This window comes from Sciurus carolinensis, chromosome 1 (genome assembly GCF_902686445.1).
Source record: "Sciurus carolinensis chromosome 1, mSciCar1.2, whole genome shotgun sequence".
NCBI lineage: Eukaryota > Metazoa > Chordata > Mammalia > Rodentia > Sciuridae > Sciurus > Sciurus carolinensis.
The window spans coordinates 1,340,646-1,365,764 of record NC_062213.1 but is presented as its reverse complement, the minus strand read 5'-3'; the positions used below and the strand labels follow the sequence as shown (position 1 = coordinate 1,365,764).

At 63.7% G+C, this 25,119-nt stretch overlaps 2 protein-coding genes across 3 annotated transcripts; one reads left to right on the top strand and one right to left on the bottom strand.

Annotated features, from left to right (window-relative positions):
* Positions 1-804: 804 nt before the first annotated feature.
* Positions 805-24,735, bottom strand: Eppk1 (epiplakin 1). 2 transcript variants are annotated; one of them, XM_047558206.1, is made up of 3 exons: positions 24,632-24,735; positions 3,688-18,701; positions 805-2,136 (listed from the first exon to the last, which is right to left on the bottom strand). In XM_047558206.1, exons 2-3 carry the CDS (start codon positions 18,655-18,657, stop codon positions 2,065-2,067), a joined length of 15,042 nt encoding a protein of 5,013 aa, XP_047414162.1. In that variant the 5' UTR covers positions 18,658-18,701; positions 24,632-24,735; the 3' UTR covers positions 805-2,064. The 2 variants fall into 2 exon arrangements, with proteins under 2 accessions (XP_047414162.1, XP_047414153.1); XM_047558197.1 differs by having other exon boundaries at positions 805-18,701; positions 24,632-24,728.
* Positions 20,582-21,265, top strand: LOC124988703 (60S ribosomal protein L9-like). Its single transcript, XM_047558411.1, has one exon. The coding sequence runs from the start codon at positions 20,604-20,606 to the stop codon at positions 21,180-21,182; it is 579 nt and encodes a 192-aa protein (XP_047414367.1). The 5' UTR covers positions 20,582-20,603; the 3' UTR covers positions 21,183-21,265.
* Positions 24,736-25,119: the final 384 nt, after the last annotated feature.

The following is a 25,119-nucleotide window of genomic DNA, read 5'->3' as shown; positions in this document are numbered from 1 at the left end:
GCCCTCTCACCTTCCCCTTCTGTTTTTTGGCTTCTTTGTCCTGAACATGGAACTGGTTGTTTGGAACTGCCTCATAGCACAGGGAACAAAAACACAGAGAGACTCTGGCTTTCTCACTGGAGGGCCAGCATGTGGGGGAATTGCCAGGTGTCAAGAGCTGGAGGACTGGCCCTCTGCTCAGCACACAGACTCCCCCAAGACTGGGGCTCACTCCTAAGCTGAGCAAACCCCACACATCACAGCAAAAGCATTGAAGCCAGGACTGGCATTGAGCTGAGACCACCAACCATAGAAGGTGGACAAGATTTGTAGTCTGAACCTGACCGCAAGAAGAGCACCCCAAAACAGAAAGCCCATGTTCTCAGGAGGGTATTCAAAGTCCACATCAGATTATGAGTCAAAACAAATCAAGATGATCAACCAAAAAGGACTCAACATTTCAAGGTCTGAAAATGTAGGCAAGTCTCTAAAGCAAAGCCCATCAACAATCACCAGAAACACATCAAAGACTCTCACCGAGCTCCAGAGGAGAAAAAGAACACTCTAGGAATGAGTGAGAAGATAAATGATTTAAGCAGAGAAATAAAAAATATAGAGAAACCACACACAAATGTTATGAGTTTTGAAAAACAGTGCTTGAAATAGAAAATTCACCACTCAGCTCAACAAGAAGATGGAGTTCACAGAGGATGGACTTAACAAACCAGAAACAGATCATGAAAAATTATCCAACCTGAGACATGTCAGAGAAGACATTTGCAAACAACAAAACAAAACAAACAAAAACAAAGATACAGTGAAACATCAAGGCAAATAACATCTGTGTATTTGGAGTTATGGAAGGAGAAAAGATATTACTATAGGAAAAATTTTTGAAGAAATAATGGCTTAAAACTTTCTAAATTTGGTGACAGATACAAATTCCATGGAATCAAGAACAGCAGCAAATTCCAAATGGGAAAACACAAAGGAAACCATAGGTGAAACCTTTCAGATAGTGGTCCCGTCCTCTGCAGGAGAGGAAGCAGCCTGGCCCTCCCACTCCATGTGGTGGGGGAGAGTGGGGTTTGCCCTCCACCCCTGTCTTCACTGTTGCTGCTCTTCTTGAACAGTGGGATCTGCATGTGCTTCCAAGAGCACTGCTCAGCAGAACCTTGTACCACCCTGCAACAATGCTCTCTGTCAGCCCTGATGGATTTGAAATTGCTTGTTTTTCTTATTTAAATCTCTACAGCAAGAGTATAAAGTTCTGTGGATGAACCTTCAAACAACTGAAATGAAAAGCAAGAGTTCTTGCTCTCAGTCTCTCACTGTATGGTGTCCAGTGCCACCTCAGAACACTGCCAGTAAGGATACAGCCCCCCAACACTGAACTATCAGAAATATGAGCTGAAACAGACTGCTGTTATTTCATTATGGTTTAAAAAACAAACAAAGGCACTTCATCATGCATAACCACTTCTTTACAAATTATCCCCCAAGACATGCTCCAATTCCAAGCGGGTCACCAGTGTGCCTGGGTGGGACCACCAAGTCTGAGCATGGTCTGAGAGATCAGAGTAAGCGGGTCGCCACTGTCCACCAAAATGAGATGGATAGAGAATGTACAGAGATATTTATATGAGATGTTAAGACATGGGAAATGACTTCAGGCAAAACATGAAACTTGACTGAAAGAAATGCAGACAGTAACAAGTGGATGCCAGCAAATCAGTAAGGCAACTCAGTGTGTACACTGGGGGGGAGGGGGCAAAGAAAAGGGACTCCATTCTGCACGAAGCACCTACACAGGGAGGGTCACACACAAACTGTCAGAGATCTGAACAACACTGCAGGTCAAAGGGAAAAGAGAAGGAATTCACAGAAAGAATGCCAAGAGAAAGAGGAATGAAACGGGCAAACAAAATGAACAAACACAAACCCACAAAAGCTGGGAGAAACCAAGAACACCCGACTGTACAAGGCCAACAAAGATACTGTGCAGAAAAACTAAACACCTCAAGCAATTAAAAGGTAAAAAGTACTGGAAGTCCAAAAGCACTCAAAGTGACAAAAAAGAATCCATTAGACATTACATACACGAAGAAACAAAAGACCACTTTCGGGGTCCAGAGTGGCTCGTTGCAGCAGCTGCATGTAGGTGAGGTTCTCGTGCGTGTTGGGGTCGAAGAAGCCCTTGGTGTCGTCGCTGGGGTCCGCCAGCACGCGGCTCATCTCCTCGTCGAAGTAGCCGCGCTGGTAGGCCACCTCCACGGGCACGCGGTGGCTGTGCACCGGGTCGATGACGCCGCCCGTGGCGATCTGGGCCTCCAGCAGGCGGATGCCGTGGTCCCTGACGATGAGGTCCCGCTGCATGGCCTGGAAGAGCGAGATCTGCTCCCCGGAGTAGGGGTCGGTGTAGCCCGTGACGGCGCGCTCGGCGGACAGCAGCTTCTCCCGGATCTCCCCGCCCACCACGCCCGCGGCCACGGCCTCCTCCACGGACAGCCTCCGGTCGTGCACCGGGTCGATGACGAAGCCGGTGGCCGCCTGCGCCTCCAGCAGCACCAGGGCCGTGCCCGGCCGCAGCACGCCCTTCCACATGGCCTCGTAGATGCTCATCTTCTCCTGGCGGCCCGGCTCGCCCCTGGCGGGCACCAGCACGCCCGCGATGCAGCTGGTGCCCTCCAGGTAGCGCTTGACGGAGTCCATCTCCTTCACCTCCTGCAGGGTCTTGGTGCCCTGGGCCAGGTCCCGCAGGGTCTCGGGGCCCAGGATCCCGGACTTGTGCAGCTCGGTCGCCGACACCTGGCGCCTCAGGCCGCGGAAGGACACCTTGCTGAGCCGCTCCTCGGTCTCCTCCACCACCCGCAGGAGGGCGGCCACCAGGTCCGCCAGCCCCAGGGTGCCTGCCGCGTGCTGGGCCAGGAGCTCCTCCCGCCGGGCCTCTTCCAGGTACGAGGAAAAGAGGACGTCCCACACGGAGACCGGCTGGCCCCGGAACCGCCCTGAGCGCACCTCCATGGTGGCAGCGCGCAGGGCCTGCTCCTGCTCCTGGCGGCGCCGGCGGCAGGCGGCCTCCGCCTCGCCCTCGGCCTCAGCCTCGCCTGAGGAGTGCCCTGGCGGCCCTGGCTCCCGCCGATCGGGCGAGGTCGCCCCGGGCCGGGGCGGGGACCCGTGGGCCGCCTCCGCCTCCTCGATGATGGTGGTCAGCCTGCGCGTCAGCGCGGGCAGGGCCAGAGACCCCGAGCCGAACTGGGCCAGCAGCTCCTCGCGGGCGGCCCGGCTCACGTAGCCAGACGTCAGCACGTCCCACACGGGCACGGCACGCCCCCGCAGGCGTCCCGCCTTGACCTCCATGGTGGCCGCACGCAGGGCCCCCCGAGGGTCGACGCTCGGGCTCCGGTCCTCGGCCGCGGCCAACAGCGAGGTGAGGGCCGAGCCCACGTCCTGCACGGTCAGGGTGCCCGCCCGGTACCGGCGCAGCAGGTCCTGGCGCCGGCGCTCGGGCACCTCGCGGTAGAAGAGGAGCTCCCAGACGGAGACGCTCTGGCCCTGGAAGGCGCCCCAGCCGGGCGTGACGCGGGCGTCGCGCAGGGCGGCGCGCAGCTCCTCGCTCAGCTGGTGCACCGCGGAGTCCTGGGCCGCCAGCTGCAGCATGTAGAGCCCGGTGTCCGGGTCGCGCACGCAGCGCCGCAGCAGCTGCATGTAGGTGAGGTTCTCGTGCGTGTTGGGGTCGAAGAAGCCCTTGGTGTCGTCGCTGGGGTCCGCCAGCACGCGGCTCATCTCCTCGTCGAAGTAGCCGCGCTGGTAGGCCACCTCCACGGGCACGCGGTGGCTGTGCACCGGGTCGATGACGCCGCCCGTGGCGATCTGGGCCTCCAGCAGGCGGATGCCGTGGTCCCTGACGATGAGGTCCCGCTGCATGGCCTGGAAGAGCGAGATCTGCTCCCCGGAGTAGGGGTCGGTGTAGCCCGTGACGGCGCGCTCGGCGGACAGCAGCTTCTCCCGGATCTCCCCGCCCACCACGCCCGCGGCCACGGCCTCCTCCACGGACAGCCTCCGGTCGTGCACCGGGTCGATGACGAAGCCGGTGGCCGCCTGCGCCTCCAGCAGCACCAGGGCCGTGCCCGGCCGCAGCACGCCCTTCCACATGGCCTCGTAGATGCTCATCTTCTCCTGGCGGCCCGGCTCGCCCCTGGCGGGCACCAGCACACCCGCGATGCAGCTGGTGCCCTCCAGGTAGCGCTTGACGGAGTCCATCTCCTTCACCTCCTGCAGGGTCTTGGTGCCCTGGGCCAGGTCCCGCAGGGTCTCGGGGCCCAGGATCCCGGACTTGTGCAGCTCGGTCGCCGACACCTGGCGCCTCAGGCCGCGGAAGGACACCTTGCTGAGCCGCTCCTCGGTCTCCTCCACCACCCGCAGGAGGGCGGCCACCAGGTCCGCCAGCCCCAGGGTGCCTGCCGCGTGCTGGGCCAGGAGCTCCTCCCGCCGGGCCTCTTCCAGGTACGAGGAAAAGAGGACGTCCCACACGGAGACCGGCTGGCCCCGGAACCGCCCTGAGCGCACCTCCATGGTGGCAGCGCGCAGGGCCTGCTCCTGCTCCTGGCGGCGCCGGCGGCAGGCGGCCTCCGCCTCGCCCTCGGCCTCAGCCTCGCCTGCGGAGTGCCCTGGCGGCCCTGGCTCCCGCCGATCGGGCGAGGTCGCCCCGGGCCGGGGCGGGGACCCGTGGGCCGCCTCCGCCTCCTCGATGATGGTGGTCAGCCTGCGCGTCAGCGCGGGCAGGGCCAGAGACCCCGAGCCGAACTGGGCCAGCAGCTCCTCGCGGGCGGCCCGGCTCACGTAGCCAGACGTCAGCACGTCCCACACGGGCACGGCACGCCCCCGCAGGCGTCCCGCCTTGACCTCCATGGTGGCCGCACGCAGGGCCCCCCGAGGGTCGACGCTCGGGCTCCGGTCCTCGGCCGCGGCCAACAGCGAGGTGAGGGCCGAGCCCACGTCCTGCACGGTCAGGGTGCCCGCCCGGTACCGGCGCAGCAGGTCCTGGCGCCGGCGCTCGGGCACCTCGCGGTAGAAGAGGAGCTCCCAGACGGAGACGCTCTGGCCCTGGAAGGCGCCCCAGCCGGGCGTGACGCGGGCGTCGCGCAGGGCGGCGCGCAGCTCCTCGCTCAGCTGGTGCACCGCGGAGTCCTGGGCCGCCAGCTGCAGCATGTAGAGCCCGGTGTCCGGGTCGCGCACGCAGCGCCGCAGCAGCTGCATGTAGGTGAGGTTCTCGTGCGTGTTGGGGTCGAAGAAGCCCTTGGTGTCGTCGCTGGGGTCCGCCAGCACGCGGCTCATCTCCTCGTCGAAGTAGCCGCGCTGGTAGGCCACCTCCACGGGCACGCGGTGGCTGTGCACCGGGTCGATGACGCCGCCCGTGGCGATCTGGGCCTCCAGCAGGCGGATGCCGTGGTCCCTGACGATGAGGTCCCGCTGCATGGCCTGGAAGAGCGAGATCTGCTCCCCGGAGTAGGGGTCGGTGTAGCCCGTGACGGCGCGCTCGGCGGACAGCAGCTTCTCCCGGATCTCCCCGCCCACCACGCCCGCGGCCACGGCCTCCTCCACGGACAGCCTCCGGTCGTGCACCGGGTCGATGACGAAGCCGGTGGCCGCCTGCGCCTCCAGCAGCACCAGGGCCGTGCCCGGCCGCAGCACGCCCTTCCACATGGCCTCGTAGATGCTCATCTTCTCCTGGCGGCCCGGCTCGCCCCTGGCGGGCACCAGCACGCCCGCGATGCAGCTGGTGCCCTCCAGGTAGCGCTTGACGGAGTCCATCTCCTTCACCTCCTGCAGGGTCTTGGTGCCCTGGGCCAGGTCCCGCAGGGTCTCGGGGCCCAGGATCCCGGACTTGTGCAGCTCGGTCGCCGACACCTGGCGCCTCAGGCCGCGGAAGGACACCTTGCTGAGCCGCTCCTCGGTCTCCTCCACCACCCGCAGGAGGGCGGCCACCAGGTCCGCCAGCCCCAGGGTGCCTGCCGCGTGCTGGGCCAGGAGCTCCTCCCGCCGGGCCTCTTCCAGGTACGAGGAAAAGAGGACGTCCCACACGGAGACCGGCTGGCCCCGGAACCGCCCTGAGCGCACCTCCATGGTGGCAGCGCGCAGGGCCTGCTCCTGCTCCTGGCGGCGCCGGCGGCAGGCGGCCTCCGCCTCGCCCTCGGCCTCAGCCTCGCCTGAGGAGTGCCCTGGCGGCCCTGGCTCCCGCCGATCGGGCGAGGTCGCCCCGGGCCGGGGCGGGGACCCGTGGGCCGCCTCCGCCTCCTCGATGATGGTGGTCAGCCTGCGCGTCAGCGCGGGCAGGGCCAGAGACCCCGAGCCGAACTGGGCCAGCAGCTCCTCGCGGGCGGCCCGGCTCACGTAGCCAGACGTCAGCACGTCCCACACGGGTACGGCACGCCCCCGCAGGCGTCCCGCCTTGACCTCCATGGTGGCCGCACGCAGGGCCCCCCGAGGGTCGACGCTCGGGCTCCGGTCCTCGGCCGCGGCCAACAGCGAGGTGAGGGCCGAGCCCACGTCCTGCACGGTCAGGGTGCCCGCCCGGTACCGGCGCAGCAGGTCCTGGCGCCGGCGCTCGGGCACCTCGCGGTAGAAGAGGAGCTCCCAGACGGAGACGCTCTGGCCCTGGAAGGCGCCCCAGCCGGGCGTGACGCGGGCGTCGCGCAGGGCGGCGCGCAGCTCCTCGCTCAGCTGGTGCACCGCGGAGTCCTGGGCCGCCAGCTGCAGCATGTAGAGCCCGGTGTCCGGGTCGCGCACGCAGCGCCGCAGCAGCTGCATGTAGGTGAGGTTCTCGTGCGTGTTGGGGTCGAAGAAGCCCTTGGTGTCGTCGCTGGGGTCCGCCAGCACGCGGCTCATCTCCTCGTCGAAGTAGCCGCGCTGGTAGGCCACCTCCACGGGCACGCGGTGGCTGTGCACCGGGTCGATGACGCCGCCCGTGGCGATCTGGGCCTCCAGCAGGCGGATGCCGTGGTCCCTGACGATGAGGTCCCGCTGCATGGCCTGGAAGAGCGAGATCTGCTCCCCGGAGTAGGGGTCGGTGTAGCCCGTGACGGCGCGCTCGGCGGACAGCAGCTTCTCCCGGATCTCCCCGCCCACCACGCCCGCGGCCACGGCCTCCTCCACGGACAGCCTCCGGTCGTGCACCGGGTCGATGACGAAGCCGGTGGCCGCCTGCGCCTCCAGCAGCACCAGGGCCGTGCCCGGCCGCAGCACGCCCTTCCACATGGCCTCGTAGATGCTCATCTTCTCCTGGCGGCCCGGCTCGCCCCTGGCGGGCACCAGCACGCCCGCGATGCAGCTGGTGCCCTCCAGGTAGCGCTTGACGGAGTCCATCTCCTTCACCTCCTGCAGGGTCTTGGTGCCCTGGGCCAGGTCCCGCAGGGTCTCGGGGCCCAGGATCCCGGACTTGTGCAGCTCGGTCGCCGACACCTGGCGCCTCAGGCCGCGGAAGGACACCTTGCTGAGCCGCTCCTCGGTCTCCTCCACCACCCGCAGGAGGGCGGCCACCAGGTCCGCCAGCCCCAGGGTGCCTGCCGCGTGCTGGGCCAGGAGCTCCTCCCGCCGGGCCTCTTCCAGGTACGAGGAAAAGAGGACGTCCCACACGGAGACCGGCTGGCCCCGGAACCGCCCTGAGCGCACCTCCATGGTGGCAGCGCGCAGGGCCTGCTCCTGCTCCTGGCGGCGCCGGCGGCAGGCGGCCTCCGCCTCGCCCTCGGCCTCAGCCTCGCCTGCGGAGTGCCCTGGCGGCCCTGGCTCCCGCCGATCGGGCGAGGTCGCCCCGGGCCGGGGCGGGGACCCGTGGGCCGCCTCCGCCTCCTCGATGATGGTGGTCAGCCTGCGCGTCAGCGCGGGCAGGGCCAGAGACCCCGAGCCGAACTGGGCCAGCAGCTCCTCGCGGGCGGCCCGGCTCACGTAGCCAGACGTCAGCACGTCCCACACGGGTACGGCACGCCCCCGCAGGCGTCCCGCCTTGACCTCCATGGTGGCCGCACGCAGGGCCCCCCGAGGGTCGACGCTCGGGCTCCGGTCCTCGGCCGCGGCCAACAGCGAGGTGAGGGCCGAGCCCACGTCCTGCACGGTCAGGGTGCCCGCCCGGTACCGGCGCAGCAGGTCCTGGCGCCGGCGCTCGGGCACCTCGCGGTAGAAGAGGAGCTCCCAGACGGAGACGCTCTGGCCCTGGAAGGCGCCCCAGCCGGGCGTGACGCGGGCGTCGCGCAGGGCGGCGCGCAGCTCCTCGCTCAGCTGGTGCACCGCGGAGTCCTGGGCCGCCAGCTGCAGCATGTAGAGCCCGGTGTCCGGGTCGCGCACGCAGCGCCGCAGCAGCTGCATGTAGGTGAGGTTCTCGTGCGTGTTGGGGTCGAAGAAGCCCTTGGTGTCGTCGCTGGGGTCCGCCAGCACGCGGCTCATCTCCTCGTCGAAGTAGCCGCGCTGGTAGGCCACCTCCACGGGCACGCGGTGGCTGTGCACGGGGTCGATGACGCCGCCCGTGGCGATCTGGGCCTCCAGCAGGCGGATGCCGTGGTCCCTGACGATGAGGTCCCGCTGCATGGCCTGGAAGAGCGAGATCTGCTCCCCGGAGTAGGGGTCGGTGTAGCCCGTGACGGCGCGCTCGGCGGACAGCAGCTTCTCCCGGATCTCCCCGCCCACCACGCCCGCGGCCACGGCCTCCTCCACGGACAGCCTCCGGTCGTGCACCGGGTCGATGACGAAGCCGGTGGCCGCCTGCGCCTCCAGCAGCACCAGGGCCGTGCCCGGCCGCAGCACGCCCTTCCACATGGCCTCGTAGATGCTCATCTTCTCCTGGCGGCCCGGCTCGCCCCTGGCGGGCACCAGCACGCCCGCGATGCAGCTGGTGCCCTCCAGGTAGCGCTTGACGGAGTCCATCTCCTTCACCTCCTGCAGGGTCTTGGTGCCCTGGGCCAGGTCCCGCAGGGTCTCGGGGCCCAGGATCCCGGACTTGTGCAGCTCGGTCGCCGACACCTGGCGCCTCAGGCCGCGGAAGGACACCTTGCTGAGCCGCTCCTCGGTCTCCTCCACCACCCGCAGGAGGGCGGCCACCAGGTCCGCCAGCCCCAGGGTGCCTGCCGCGTGCTGGGCCAGGAGCTCCTCCCGCCGGGCCTCTTCCAGGTACGAGGAAAAGAGGACGTCCCACACGGAGACCGGCTGGCCCCGGAACCGCCCTGAGCGCACCTCCATGGTGGCAGCGCGCAGGGCCTGCTCCTGCTCCTGGCGGCGCCGGCGGCAGGCGGCCTCCGCCTCGCCCTCGGCCTCAGCCTCGCCTGCGGAGTGCCCTGGCGGCCCTGGCTCCCGCCGATCGGGCGAGGTCGCCCCGGGCCGGGGCGGGGACCCGTGGGCCGCCTCCGCCTCCTCGATGATGGTGGTCAGCCTGCGCGTCAGCGCGGGCAGGGCCAGAGACCCCGAGCCGAACTGGGCCAGCAGCTCCTCGCGGGCGGCCCGGCTCACGTAGCCAGACGTCAGCACGTCCCACACGGGTACGGCACGCCCCCGCAGGCGTCCCGCCTTGACCTCCATGGTGGCCGCACGCAGGGCCCCCCGAGGGTCGACGCTCGGGCTCCGGTCCTCGGCCGCGGCCAACAGCGAGGTGAGGGCCGAGCCCACGTCCTGCACGGTCAGGGTGCCCGCCCGGTACCGGCGCAGCAGGTCCTGGCGCCGGCGCTCGGGCACCTCGCGGTAGAAGAGGAGCTCCCAGACGGAGACACTCTGGCCCTGGAAGGCGCCCCAGCCGGGCGTGACGCGGGCGTCGCGCAGGGCGGCGCGCAGCTCCTCGCTCAGCTGGTGCACCGCGGAGTCCTGGGCCGCCAGCTGCAGCATGTAGAGCCCGGTGTCCGGGTCGCGCACGCAGCGCCGCAGCAGCTGCATGTAGGTGAGGTTCTCGTGCGTGTTGGGGTCGAAGAAGCCCTTGGTGTCGTCGCTGGGGTCCGCCAGCACGCGGCTCATCTCCTCGTCGAAGTAGCCGCGCTGGTAGGCCACCTCCACGGGCACGCGGTGGCTGTGCACGGGGTCGATGACGCCGCCCGTGGCGATCTGGGCCTCCAGCAGGCGGATGCCGTGGTCCCTGACGATGAGGTCCCGCTGCATGGCCTGGAAGAGCGAGATCTGCTCCCCGGAGTAGGGGTCGGTGTAGCCCGTGACGGCGCGCTCGGCGGACAGCAGCTTCTCCCGGATCTCCCCGCCCACCACGCCCGCGGCCACGGCCTCCTCCACGGACAGCCTCCGGTCGTGCACCGGGTCGATGACGAAGCCGGTGGCCGCCTGCGCCTCCAGCAGCACCAGGGCCGTGCCCGGCCGCAGCACGCCCTTCCACATGGCCTCGTAGATGCTCATCTTCTCCTGGCGGCCCGGCTCGCCCCTGGCGGGCACCAGCACGCCCGCGATGCAGCTGGTGCCCTCCAGGTAGCGCTTGACGGAGTCCATCTCCTTCACCTCCTGCAGGGTCTTGGTGCCCTGGGCCAGGTCCCGCAGGGTCTCGGGGCCCAGGATCCCGGACTTGTGCAGCTCGGTCGCCGACACCTGGCGCCTCAGGCCGCGGAAGGACACCTTGCTGAGCCGCTCCTCGGTCTCCTCCACCACCCGCAGGAGGGCGGCCACCAGGTCCGCCAGCCCCAGGGTGCCTGCCGCGTGCTGGGCCAGGAGCTCCTCCCGCCGGGCCTCTTCCAGGTACGAGGAAAAGAGGACGTCCCACACGGAGACTGGCTGGCCCCGGAACCGCCCTGAGCGCACCTCCATGGTGGCAGCGCGCAGGGCCTGCTCCTGCTCCTGGCGGCGCCGGCGGCAGGCGGCCTCCGCCTCGCCCTCGGCCTCAGCCTCGCCTGCGGAGTGCCCTGGCGGCCCTGGCTCCCGCCGATCGGGCGAGGTCGCCCCGGGCCGGGGCGGGGACCCGTGGGCCGCCTCCGCCTCCTCGATGATGGTGGTCAGCCTGCGCGTCAGCGCGGGCAGGGCCAGAGACCCCGAGCCGAACTGGGCCAGCAGCTCCTCGCGGGCGGCCCGGCTCACGTAGCCAGACGTCAGCACGTCCCACACGGGTACGGCACGCCCCCGCAGGCGTCCCGCCTTGACCTCCATGGTGGCCGCACGCAGGGCCCCCCGAGGGTCGACGCTCGGGCTCCGGTCCTCGGCCGCGGCCAACAGCGAGGTGAGGGCCGAGCCCACGTCCTGCACGGTCAGGGTGCCCGCCCGGTACCGGCGCAGCAGGTCCTGGCGCCGGCGCTCGGGCACCTCGCGGTAGAAGAGGAGCTCCCAGACGGAGACGCTCTGGCCCTGGAAGGCGCCCCAGCCGGGCGTGACGCGGGCGTCGCGCAGGGCGGCGCGCAGCTCCTCGCTCAGCTGGTGCACCGCGGAGTCCTGGGCCGCCAGCTGCAGCATGTAGAGCCCGGTGTCCGGGTCGCGCACGCAGCGCCGCAGCAGCTGCATGTAGGTGAGGTTCTCGTGCGTGTTGGGGTCGAAGAAGCCCTTGGTGTCGTCGCTGGGGTCCGCCAGCACGCGGCTCATCTCCTCGTCGAAGTAGCCGCGCTGGTAGGCCACCTCCACGGGCACGCGGTGGCTGTGCACGGGGTCGATGACGCCGCCCGTGGCGATCTGGGCCTCCAGCAGGCGGATGCCGTGGTCCCTGACGATGAGGTCCCGCTGCATGGCCTGGAAGAGCGAGATCTGCTCCCCGGAGTAGGGGTCGGTGTAGCCCGTGACGGCGCGCTCGGCGGACAGCAGCTTCTCCCGGATCTCCCCGCCCACCACGCCCGCGGCCACGGCCTCCTCCACGGACAGCCTCCGGTCGTGCACCGGGTCGATGACGAAGCCGGTGGCCGCCTGCGCCTCCAGCAGCACCAGGGCCGTGCCCGGCCGCAGCACGCCCTTCCACATGGCCTCGTAGATGCTCATCTTCTCCTGGCGGCCCGGCTCGCCCCTGGCGGGCACCAGCACGCCCGCGATGCTACTGGTGCCCTCCAGGTAGCGTTGCACCTCTTCCCTTTCCTCCACCTGGTGCACTGTGCGACGGCCCTCCTCCAGGTCCTGCAGAGTCTCTCTGGTTATGATACCTGAGCTGTGGAGCTCTGCTGCTGTGACCTGCTTTCGGAAACCCTTGAACCACATTGGTCTGCTGATTTTTTCTTTCTCTGTAATCATCTGCAGAATGCCTTGCACCACACTTTCTAGGGCTCCTGCAGTATCTTTCCTGTAGTTGTTAACAAGCTCTAGCTTTTCCTCCCGGGTCACATACTCTGAGTTCAGCAGCTCCCATACTGATGGCCTCTGTCCTCTGTACCTTCCCACTGTTATTTCTACCTGCTCTGCTTCCAGGGCCCTTTTGGTGGCTTCATCAACATACTCTGTGTCCTTTGTATCCTTCACCACTGGGAACAGGGGCCATCCTGACCTCTGGTCCTTCTTGCATCTATCCTGCAGTTCTTGGTATGTAACTCTCTCTTGTGTGTTCGGGTCCAGGAACCTTCTCTTCATGTGCTTCTGATCCAAAACCAGTACTTTTGTTTCCTCGTCCAGGCAGCCACGCCTGTAGGCTGTGTCCAGTGGGATACGGTGGTGGTGCTGTGGGTCCACAACGCCCCCTGTGGCCATCTGCACCTCCAGCAGCCTCAGGGCCTCCTCCCTTCCAACCAGCTTCTTCTTCATGGCCTGGAACAGTGGGATTGTCCCCCCAGTGACTGGGTCTTGGTGACCCTTAGCAGCTTTCTCAGCGCTATGCAGCTTTTCCCGCAGCTCTTCGTCCACCAGGCCAGTGGCCATGGCCTCATCCACTGACATCCTCAGGTGAGTGTGGGGGTCCAGCAGAAACCCGGTGGCTGCCTGTGCCTCCAGCATCTGAGCTGCAAACCCTGCAGGGATGTGCCCCTTCCTGTAGGCCTCATGGAAGCCCATGACCTCCTGGGTAGAGGGTACAGTCACCCCAGCAATGCAGCCGCTGCCCTCCAGGTAGGTGCGCACGTGCTCCAGCTGCCGCAGGTCCCAGTGCCCAGTGTCCTGCTTGTGAAGCACATCCAGGGTCTCCTTATCGAGGACCCCAGAGTTGAAGAGTTCGGCGGCCGTTGTGTGCCCTTGGATGGCCGCCACCTCAATGTCCTGGTTTCGCTCCTCTGTTTCTTCGATGGTGGTTCTGATGATGTCCAGCAGCCTCTCCAGGCCCACAGTCTGCTGTCTGTACTGCCACAGTAGCTCTCTCTTCCGTTTCTCGTTGAAGTACTGAGAGGAGAGCAGGTCCCAGACGGACACGGTCTGACCAGCAAACCTCCCCACATGCACTTTCATGGTTCGGGACCTCAGAACTTGCTTGGTGGCCTCATCAAGGTACGTGTAGGGTTCTCCTTTCTTTACGATTTGCAGCATGTAGAGCCCCGTCTCAGGGTCCTCCACGCAGCGCTCCAGCAGCTGCAGGTAGGTGAGGTTCTCGTGTGTGTTGGGGTCGAAGAAGCCCTTGGTGTCGTCGCTGGGGTCCGCCAGCACGCGGCTCATCTCCTCGTCGAAGTAGCCGCGCTGGTAGGCCACCTCCACGGGCACGCGGTGGCTGTGCACGGGGTCGATGACGCCGCCCGTGGCGATCTGGGCCTCCAGCAGGCGGATGCCGTGGTCCCTGACGATGAGGCCCTTCTTCATGGCCTGGAAGAGCGAGATCTGCTCCCCGGAGTAGGGGTCGGTGTAGCCCGTGACGGCGCGCTCGGCGGACAGCAGCTTCACATAGGTTTCCCTGCCAAACATCCCTGCCTGGAACGCCTGCTCCACAGTGAGCCTCTGGTTCTCTGCAGGGTCGATGATGAAGCCGGTGGCCGCCTGCGCCTCCAGCAGCACCAGGGCTGTGCCCGGCCGCAGGATGTGCCTTCTCAGGGCCTCCGGGATGCTCATCTTCTCCTTGGTGCCTTGGATGAGGACCCCCGCAATGAAGTTGCCTCCTTCCAGAGCCCGCCTCACACTGTCCATTTCTGTCACCTCCTGTATTGTCTTCTTCCCCTGGTTTAGCTCCTCTAGAGTCTGCTTGTTGATCAATTGAGACCTGAATAGGTCCCTGGCTGACACCTGCTTCCGGAGCCCTCTAAAGGTGACCTGTGGGGACTGCTTCTCTGCAGCCTCCACTAGGGCAGTGACCGCACTGACCACCTGCCTCAGGGCTGTGGCTCGCCCAGACCGGCAGAGTGCTGCCAGTTCCTGCCGCTTGTCAGCACTGATGTACTCAGAGTGTAGCAGGTCCCAGAGTGACACAACGCGCCCTTGGAATCTCCCCACGCTGACAGGCACCTTCATGGCCCTCAGAGCCACCGCAGTGTGCTCATCTACCTCGAGTACAGCATCCTGGGTGAGTGGTAGCAGCCACAAGCCGGTATCAGTATCCAGCACACAGAGCTCCTTGAGCTGCCCATAGGTCACCCTGACCCGGGAGTTAGGGTCAAAGAAGAACTTGTTGTCCTCCCTGGTGGTGGTCAGTGCCCAGCTCACCTGCTCACCCAGGAGGCCAAGTCTGCAGGCCACTGCCTGAGGCAGGTGCACCCCGTGGACAGGGTCTACTATGCCCCCCGTGGCCAGCTGCACCTGCAGGATGGGAAGGCCCTCACTCTGGGCCACAAGCCCCTTCTCCATGGCCTGCCACAGAGAGAGGGAGCCCCCCGAGTAGGGGTCGGTATACCCAGCCACAGCCCTCGCGACCTGGCTGAGCTGCTCACTCAGTTCCCTGCCTACCAGGCCCGCCTTGACTGCATCCTCCACTGACAGTCTTTGGTTGGTCAGTGGGTCAACAAGGGAGCCAGATGCCACCTGGGCCTCCAGCAGTCTCTGTCCCAGGCCCAGGGGCAGGAGGCCATCCCTCATGGCCTGGGTGATGCTCGCCTTGGTCCCAGAGGGCTGCAGCAACACCCCAGCCACGCAGCCCGTGCCCCAGAGGTGGGCCTTCACTGCGGGCTGCTCAGCGACCTCAGAGGGTGACTGTGTGCCCTCAGCCAGTGCTGCCAGTGCCTCCTGGGTAATGATGCCAGCCTCCCGCAGCCAGACGGCAGGGACCTCCCCCCGGGGTCCTGGCACTGTCACATGGGCCTGGGCCAGGAGCTCTGCCCCCTGTACACAGCTGCACACAGTGGCCTGCAGCTGTGGCACAGAGGTCCTCCCAACCCGCACGTCCTCCAGGAGGCCTTTGCGCTGCTCCTCAGTGAAGTGGCAGGAGGTGAGCAGGTCCCAGAGGGACTTGCCGTCCTCACTCCCTGGTGTGGCCTGCAGGATGTCCTGGATCTGAGCGTCAGTGAGAATGGCAGGAGCACCTGACAGAGGCAGGAGGTGAACGCCAGAGGCCTTGTCCCGTGGGCACTCCTCCAGCAGCTGGGCATAGCTGGTGAACCCCTGGCCGTCCGGTGTGGGGAAGGTCTTGGGAGAGCTGGACAAGGTCATCTTCATCTCTTGGTCGATGCAGCCCCGCTGGATGGCCACAGGCAAGGGGAGGTGGTGGCAGCCTGTGGGATCAATGGCCCCTCCAGTTGCCACCTGGGCCTCTAGCAGGCGGGCAGCCTGCTCCACAGGAATGAGGCCCTTCTTCATGGCCTGGAACAGGGACACCCTCTTTCCAGAGAAGGGGTCTCTGAAGCCAGTGACGGCCTCCTCGGCCCGTCTCAGCCTGCCGTACACCTCTGGCCCCACCACTCCCCTGCGTACAGCCTCATCCACAGACAGGGTCTCCAGACTGCAAGGGTCTATGATGGTTCCAGTGGCCGCCTGGGCCTCCAGCAGGGGCAGGGCCACGCCAGGTGCCAGCAGCTTCTGCTGCATGGCCTGGTAAAGGCCAAGCCTCTGTCTGGAGGGCTGCAGGAGCACGCCACCCACTGAGCCTGAGCCCTGCAGGTACCTGTGGATACTGTCCATGTGGAAGAGGGCATCAGGGCTGATTTCCCCGGCCAGTACCTGCTCCAGGAGCTCCTGGTCAATGATCTGAGCATCCAAGAGCTGGCAGGCAGTGACCTGGCCCCGCAGTGCTGGCAGTGTGATGTCCGCCCACCTCCTCGACTCTCTCTGCAGCATCTGTGTGACCTGCTCCAACGTGACCTGACGCCGTTGATAGCGCTGCAGCAGCTGCCTCCTCCGGGCCTCACAGAAGTATTCCGAGTTGATCAGCTCCCACGCCGAGACCCTCTGTCCCTGGAACCGTCCGTGTTTCACAGGAAGCACCAGGTTCTGTAAGTCCTGCCGAGTGCTGCCGTCCACCAGCTGGGGCCGTGCGCTGCTGAGTGGCAGGAGGCGCAGGCCCGTCTCGGGGTCCTCCACGCAGCGCTCCAGCAGCTGCAGGTACGTGAGGTTCTCGTGCGTGTTGGGGTCGAAGAAGCCCTTGGTGTCGTCGCTGGGGTCCGCCAGGATCAAGTTCAGCATCTGATCGAAGTAGCCGCGCTGGTAGGCCACCTCCACGGGCAGGCGGTGGCTGTGCACGGGGTCGATGACGCCGCCTGTGGCGATCTGGGCCTCCAGCAGGCGGATGCCGTGGTCCCTGACGATGAGGTCCCGCTGCATGGCCTGGAAGAGCGAGATCTGCTCCCCGGAGTAGGGGTCGGTGTAGCCCGTGACGGCGCGCTCGGCGGACAGCAGCTTCATGTACACGTCAGGCCCGATGACGCCAGCCCTCAGTGCCTCTTCCACTGAGTGTCTTTTGTTTTCTTTTGGGTCGATGATGAAGCCTGTGGCAGCCTGGGCCTCCAGGAGGATGAGGGCAGTGCCAGGCCTGAGGAGCCCCTTCCTGCGGGCCTCATAGATGCTGAGGCGCTCCTGGGAACTGGGCAGCAGCAGGCCAGCAATGCAGCCTGTGCCCTGCAGGTACCTCTGCACAGAGTCCAAGATGCCCACATCATGGGCTGAGGTCTGCCCACGTTCTAGTTGCTCATAGAGCTTCTGGTCAATGATTTCTGCTTTCAGCAACTCTCCTGGCGTCACAGTGTCCCTCAGCCCAATAAAGGTGACCCTGGCTGTGGCTTCAGCCTGCTCGATGGTGGCCTTCAGCTCTGCTGCCAGCTCTTCCACTGAGAGGGTCCCTTCCTGGTGCTGCTGGGCCAGCTTTGCCCTCTGCTCCACAGAGATGGCCTCAGAGAAGAGCAGTTCCCAGAGGGATACAGGCCGGCCCTGAAACCTCCCCACAGAGATGGAGGTCATGGCAGCACTCAAGTCCTGCCGAGTGCGGTGGTCAATGAATGAGGGTCCCTGGGGCACCTCTCTATGGGGTCCCCCTGAGAGAGGCAGGAAGGCAAGTCCCGTCTCCGGGTCAGTGACGCAGAGGGCCAGCAGCTGCCCATAAGACAGGTTGTCACGTGTGCCGGGGTTAGGGAAGCCTGTGACTTGTGAGAGATGCTGCCGAGTCTCTTCATCCAGGCAGCCCAAACGCAGGGCAACCTCCAGAGGTAGCCGGAATCTGCGAGTAGGGCAAACCAGTCCACCTGTGGCCAGCTGGGCATCTAGGAGGCGCAGAGCCAGCGACTTGTCCACCAGGTTCTTCTTCATGGCCTGGAAGAGGGGGATGCGGGAGCTACTAAAGGGGTCATGGTACCCAGTCATCACCTGCTCAGCCACCAGAAGCTGCTCGTAAAGTTCTGGACCAACCAGGCCCACCCTGACCGCCTCATCCACACACAGCTGCCGGCCCGTCGCTGGGTCCACCAGGGAGTGGGTGGCAGCCTGAGCTTCCAGGAGCGGGAGTACAGCACCCATTGGCACCAGGTGCTCAGCAGCTGCCTGGTAGAAGCTCTTCTTGTGGCCTTCAGGCAGCAGGACGACCCCTGCCACACCACCAGTGCCCTCCAGGTGGCGCCGCACCTCAGGGCGCGCACTCACATCTGACACAGTCAGTGTGCCCTCCCGCAGGCCTCGGGCTGCCTCTTCGTCCAGGACCCCTGCCTCCAACAGCTCAGTCACACTGGCCGCCCCACACAGGGTGTGGAAGGTGGTCTTGAGGGGCAGCAGGGCCAGCCCTGAGCCAGGGTCTTGCACACACCTGCCCAGAAGTGTGGAGTAGGGCAGCAGTTCCAGAGTGTTGGGGTCCAGGAAACCTGGAGCTTCACGGCTGGGCTCCCACTCAGTCAGGCTGAGCCACGTCTCCTGGTCCAGGAGGCCCTGCTGGCAGGCTAGTGCTGGGGCAACTCGCATGTCCTGGACCGGGTCCACCAGGCCCCCAGTGGCCAGCTGGGCCTCCAGCCAGCTCTGTCCCAGGTTCTTGTTGACAATTTCCTTCCTGATGGCCTGGAAGAGGGCCAGCTTCTCACCCCCATAGGGGTCAGGATAGCCAGTGACTGCGTGCTCAGCGGCCAGCAGCTTTTCCTTCAGCTCCAGCCCTACGAGGCCCTGCCGTAGGGCCTCAGACACGGGGAGCAGCTGGCCCTGGGCAGGGTCCACAAGGCCCCCAGTGGCTGCTTGGGCCTCCAGCAGAGCCAGCCCAAGTCCCGTGGGCAAGAGGCCCTGCTTCATGGCCGCATAGACACTCAGCGTCTGCCCTGAGGCCTCCACGTGCACCCCAGCAATGCTCCTGGCTCTGGAGGACGGGGCTGCCTCTGCCTGGGGCCCAGAGGGGGCACTGGCTCCCAGTCCAGCCTTAATGTTTTTGGGGATGGTGGCCTGCTCAGCACCGTTGGTGACCAGGACATCAAGAGGAGGAGAGGCCTGGCCGTTCATTGCAAACAGCTGGTCTTGTAGAACTCACTTGAGTCACACGTGTCCTGTGGTTATAGAAAGGCTCAGTCAGAGATTGAGTGTCTGGGTATGCAGTGGAGACAAGGTCATGGGGTCAATCCCAGACCCTTCTCAAGCTGGTGAGCACTGGATCTACCTCCAGACACATGGCTGGAACATCCTCGGGCAGCCTCATTTACAAGGGCCCAAGATGCAGCTCACTCTCCTGGGGTGTAAGTGTCCACCATCACCATCAGAGAAGGGCCCTCCCTTACCCTGCAGGATCCCTGAGGATGGAGTGGAAGAAGCATCCTAGCATGCTCAGAAAATCAGTGGACAGTAAAGGCATGAACCACAGGTTGAACAGCAGACCACCTGCCGGGCTCTGTGGGCTGTTTTCTCCTGTGGGCCATCCCTTAGTGTGTGCCACAGCCCTGGTCCTGGTGCAGAGAGCTTGGAGCCTTCCCATGCCACAGCCCTGGCACAGTGCTGCTGTGCCCCACACCCTGCTCCAGGGTCCCTAGACTCAACAGACACATGCTGGTCCTTCCTGTGCCCAGTCATCTGGCTCTAGGCCCCAGTACTCTACCAACTACCTCTGTCCAGGCCTGTCCCCTTCTAAACTGGGTTGAATTGATCACCCAGAAAGATATGTCAAATCCTAAGCCACAATACCTGTGAATGTGACCTTATTTGGAAGTAGGATCCCCATGGTGTAATGAAGATGAGATCACACTGGAAAAGGGCTGGCCCCAATCTAGAATACCTGGCATCCTTATAGAACAAACACTGGGCTGGGGCTGGGGCTCAGTCGCAGAGTGCTCACCTGGCATGTGTGAGGCTTTGGGTTTGATCCTCAGCACCACATAAAAATAAATAAAGGTATTATGTCCATCTACAACTAGAAAAAAAAATTTTAATGGAAAAAAAAGATAGGAGAACAAACACCATAAGAAGCCAGCACTGTGAGTCTGGAGCCACCAGGAGCTGGAAGAGGCAGGAAGGGCCCTCCCAGGAGCACAGCCCTGTCCACACCTTGACCTAAACTTCTGGCCCCTATTGTCTTAGGGTGCCAATCTGTCACCATACGCTGGCCCCCACCTTCTCCCCCCACTTCGATAAGCCAGGCCAGCTTTGGTGTCCTCAGAACCATGCCTGGTCCCTCTCCTGGTCTATATCCTTGGTGCCCCAGGGGTTCCCTCTGTTCAGAGGAACGTCAAGGCCACCTGCGGGTGGTGCCTCCCTCTGCACATGTCAGGCCTGCCTGCCCTCAGGCCCAGCCCGTGCTGACAGCATGCATTCCACTGCCAATTTCAACAGATGCACTTTGGACCTGACTGTCAGGGACACAGGGACTCTACCCCCCACCCCCGCCACCTCTGGAGACAGGATTTTGTTCCATCTCCATGGACCCATTAAATCAGAGCTGCTCACCCTGCCCTCAGACCCTCCATGCTGCCGCTTGGCCCAGCCTGCCCTGGAGTCCAGATCCACAGGCCCGTCCACCCATGCACACTGTCACTGTGGTCTTGGGCACCCGCACCTGCTTAGTCCTCCCTGTAGCTGGTCCTGTGAGAAGCACTGCTCCATGCTGGCCCACCGGAGCCCTCCTGCTCTGCTGCAGCCCCCCTGGCTCATCTACCACCTGCAGCCGCCTCCCTGCTCCTGCCACTGGGCCCTCACACCCCTCCTCGTCCCTAGCCACCTTCATAGGCCCTCCACCCTCCAAACACCCACACCACATGGGGAATGTGTGGGGTGGGCAGTGGACCTGAGGGACAGAGGCCAGTGCAGAGTCCACCCTGCCCATAAGCCAGGGCTTTGGTGTCACAAGGCCTAGAGGGTGGACAGATGCTGCCCAGCTCAGGGAGGGCTTTGTAAAGACATCCCCAGTACTGATCCCTTCAAGAACTGTCCTACCTGAGCTCTTTGCCGCATCTACTGCGAGAATGAAGACCATTCTCAGCAATCAGACTGTCGACATACCAGAAAATGTCAACATTACTCTGAAGGGACGCACAGTTATTGTGAAGGGCCCAAGAGGAACCCTCCGGAGGGATTTCAATCATATCAATGTAGAACTCAGCCTCCTTGGAAAGAAAAAGAAGAGGCTTCGGGTTGACAAATGGTGGGGAAATAGGAAGGAATTGGCCACTGTTCGCACGATCTGTAGTCATGTACAGAACATGATCAAGGGTGTTACACTGGGCTTTCGTTACAAAATGAGGTCTGTGTATGCTCACTTCCCCATCAATGTTGTTATTCAGGAGAATGGGTCTCTTGTTGAAATCCGAAATTTCTTGGGTGAAAAATATATCCGCAGGGTTCGTATGAGGACAGGTGTTGCTTGCTCAGTGTCTCAAGCTCAGAAAGATGAATTAATCCTTGAAGGAAATGATATTGAACTTGTTTCAAATTCAGCTGCTTTAATTCAGCAAGCCACAACAGTGAAAAACAAAGATATCAGAAAATTTTTGGATGGTATTTATGTTTCTGAAAAAGGAACAGTTCAGCAGGCTGATGAATAAGATCTAAGTGTTATCCAGCCACAGAAACACAGTCCTGGAGAGTCAATTTGATATTCAGTGATGCAATAAAAGATATCTATTGACTTTGGACTTAATCTTTTCCAACAGGGTGAATAAACTTTAGTGTCCTTTCAAAGGAAAAAAAAAAAAAAAAAAAAAAAAAGAATTGTCCTACCTGAGGTCACTGCCTTACTGGGGTAGTGACAGGGTCAGCCCTTTGGCATGACTTAGGGTGACCCTGAGGACCATCAAGGTTTCCAAACTCCCTCAGTGTCACCACTGAGACTGTCCCCCAGCCCACCACATTAGCAAAATCTTTCCCCTCCCTTCCCTTCCATAGATGCTGGTCCTGAGTCTTCTGGGGTGTCCTGCTCAGAATCTCAGACATGGATGCCAGGACCAGGCAGATACCTTGGTGAGGCTGGCAGTGTCTGCCACCACTTGGCCGGAGGATCCAGTAGAGCCCAGGGTAGAGGAAGCAGCAAGGTCCTTTGGCTCTCCCAAGGGGGCACACTTGGATGCAGTGTAGGGCAGTAGAAAGGAGGCAGAGGACACAGGCCAAGGGGATGGGGGCTGTTACCAAGCAACAGCATACCAGGGAAAGATCGCAGGAGGCTGGGACTGACCACTGGACAACATGGGGCTCTTGTCTCCAAAGGGCAGAGCAGGCCCACACAGCTCCATTGGGAGGAGCCAAGACCAAAAGGGAACCTCAGTGTAAGTTCCCTCACCAAGGGGAGACCCCAACTCAATTGGGTATTCCATGTGCCCCCCAATTTCAAATTCCCAGATTACCCAAAGTGTGCTTCCTCCAGCCTCACCTCCCACTCTCCACAGCCCACCTCAGGGGCTAAGAAGCCAGGGCCCCACACAGAGGGGCTACAGGGGTCAGAGAAGGGCTCTCCCAGGATTTCGGGCAGAAGGACCCTGGGAAGTGGACCTGCTGCCAGGACAGCTTCTAGAGCTCACAGAGGGCAGTACCCCAAAGTGATGCAAGGCGGGCCTGGGCAGCCAGGGCCCAGTGCTGACGGACCTCAGGGCCCTGGGCCGCTGTTGGAGAGGAAGTGGCGGGACCCCCAGCACAAGTCAGGGCTGTGCACACCTTGGGCTGTGCTCAGTGGAAGCCTGCGGAGGGCAACCCCAGGCCTGCTGCGGGGAGTTCCGGCAACAGTCCACAGCAGCTGTCAACCGAGGAAGCAGAGGGCAGGCAAAGGCACAAGCCCATGGGAAGGGAAGGCAGGAGTCCAAGCACACTCAGCCCCCAGCCAAGCCAGACCCCTGGTGGAGGCCGGCAAGGCTTCCTGCAGGGAGCCCTGGCTGCTCACCTGGGGACTGCTCTGGAAGAGTGACTCAGGCCCTGTGGAGAGGCCAGATCCCAGGGCAGAGAGTCGCAGGCCTTCTGTGAAGTGGACCTCCATTGGCTCAGGGTAGGTAATAGGACCAATTTGTGGTAACTCCCTGGTCCCTTCATGTCTTTTGGGGGGACATACTCAGTACTTCTTTGGCCTTGAAGGATGAGCTGTCCAGTGGGGAAGGCCAGGAAGAGGGCAAAGGAATTGGTTACAGGGCCCTGGGCACCGGGCAGCCACCCAGCCAGGAGCTACAACCTTGTGGTGGTGGCAGGCAACTGCTGGAGCACAGCTGGGTACCAGCTCCTGGTGACCCCTGTGGCTGGCACCATCCCCAGGAGGCAGAACTGCAGCTCTAAGGAGTGCTTCCCACCAGCACCAGATCCCAGGAAGGCTGACGGCCAGGAACCAAGGCCCACCCACTGTCCCTGAGCCCATGCCTGCAAGACCCCACACAGGCCAGCCCCTCCCTCCCTAGACCTCTGTCTCAGACTCTGCTTCTGAATCTGCCTGGGCATCTTGCTGCCCACCTGCACAGGGCTGCCATGCTGGACCTGTGAGCCTGAGGAGCCACCTCTGGCTATCCAGCCCAGCCCAGCCCAGGTTAGGCCAGAGAACAGAAGAGAGGGCCACAGGGTTAGGGCCATGCTACTGCCCTCTGAAGTCTGGCTGGGATACAGAAGAAGCAGTTCTCCACCACAAGGTGGAGCCCAGGGGTTGGGGCAGGTGCAGTAAGGTGGGCCTGGCCCTGGCTGGCCCTTGTCCTGGACACAGACAGGCTGTGTGGTATGGGGAAGGGCAGCACCTGGACAGAAACCAGAGAGAGCCAATAGAAGCTCAGGGTGGCTCATGCTTCCTGAATAGAGAGACTTGGAAGGAAGCTGATGATCCAGGGAGCCTGCGCTCCTGGAAGGGGCTGGGGCAGGGAGGGTCTGTGAGCCCTGCTCAGTATGTGTGCTGTGCCTATGGCTAGCTGTGCCACTCCCTGCTGGCATGTGGGTGACCTTGGGCCTCATATGAATCTCCAAGGCCCTGCCCTTTCCCAGGTTGCCACCAGGAAGGCACAGGATACCTGGGAGGCGGCAGAACAGAAGGTCTGGAACTCGGGACAGATGAAGGCATCCCAGGCATCCTGAGGAGGGGAGGGGGCCCAGTCAAGCCCAGCGCTGGGAAAGCAAAGTGCCAGCCTTCCAGAGAAGGGCCGCCAGTATGAGCAAGCTGGTCTTTGGGGCAGGGGACCAAGGGGGCTGGTGGGGGAGGTAGAGAAGACTCTCCCTGGCCCACAAAGCAGACCCCTTCTGCTCCCCTGAAGGGGTCCCGCCTCAGGCAACCCAGTACCAAGGGGAGTGAGGACCATCTGTCCCTGAGGAGGGTCACCATCTGTCACCACTCCAGCCTGACAAGGGTGTCCCCTTGAGCCAGGTCAGAGCAGAAGCAGCACGCGGCCCACACGTGGAGGCAGAGCCTGGCTGTGCCCTTTTGTGAGGCTGATGAGAGAGCACTGCTCATCTGCACCGGGTCAAGACAAGGCCCTGACAGGACCTGGGCAGGATGGACAGGTAGAGGTGGGGAGGCAGGACTCTTCCTGCTTCTGCCTAGTGCCACCCAGAGTGATCAGACCTGAACTGCTCACCCTGGACAGCAGTTGGCCTCTCAGTGGGTCAGCCATGCCTTTCTCACCCCAGCAGATGCCAGGAGCCCCCCTTCCTCTTTACCAGCCTGAATGCCTCCTGCCATTGGCAAGGGCCTGCTCTGCTGATGCCGCCTTCTGCAAGGACCCCTCCTTGCAGGGTCGGGGAAATCTGACCTTCAGGGCCTCCTTAGCACCCGGACCTCCACCTGCCCAGAAGGAGATCCCTTCCCCGTAGCATGCCCAGACCTGGGCCGCGGCCTCTCCACCTCTGCCAGGGGCTCAGAGACTCCCGTCAGACCCAGAATGCTGCCTGCCCAGGGCTGGAAACTGGAGGGCCAGAGCCCAGAGCTCCGGGCCAGCTGCGCCAGCGCCGTGCTGTGCCAGCGCTCCAGCCCCTGGCGGCCCTGGGCCTCCAGGCCTCCGGTCTCCTGCGGATTCGCAGGTGTTTCGGTTTCGTTAGTCCCCACCTGTCAACACGCTCTGCTCCGCGCTGGAACCGCAGTCGCTCCGCTGGCTCCACGCCCTGCGCCGCCCGCATTTAAACCTGCGCGGGCGTCGGCCCCGCCCCGTGGCGCACCTGCCCTGCCCGCGGTCGGGGGCGGGAGGTGGGGCAGCGGTCAAGTGGGGGCGGGGCTGGCGGGTGGGGCCGACGAGTGCCGGGAACGGGTGCCCAGGCCCGGCTGCGTACACCCCTGGGCGAGGAGGGCTGCGGAGCAGCAGGGTCCCTCCCCTCACCCCTCCCCACACCAAGTCACTGAGAAGGAATGCGGGGCGCGCGGGCTGGGGTGGAGAGAGCTGCACCCGCTCGGAGGGCGGTCTTTGGATGGAGTCTGCAAGGGAAATGCCCTGGTTTCACTTTATTGCCCGACTTCACTGCGCAGGAGTCAGGGGACAAAGAGCCTCGCGGGGGCGTCGCCGTTCGAGGCCCCTTACCCTGCAGTTCCTGTCTGCTGGG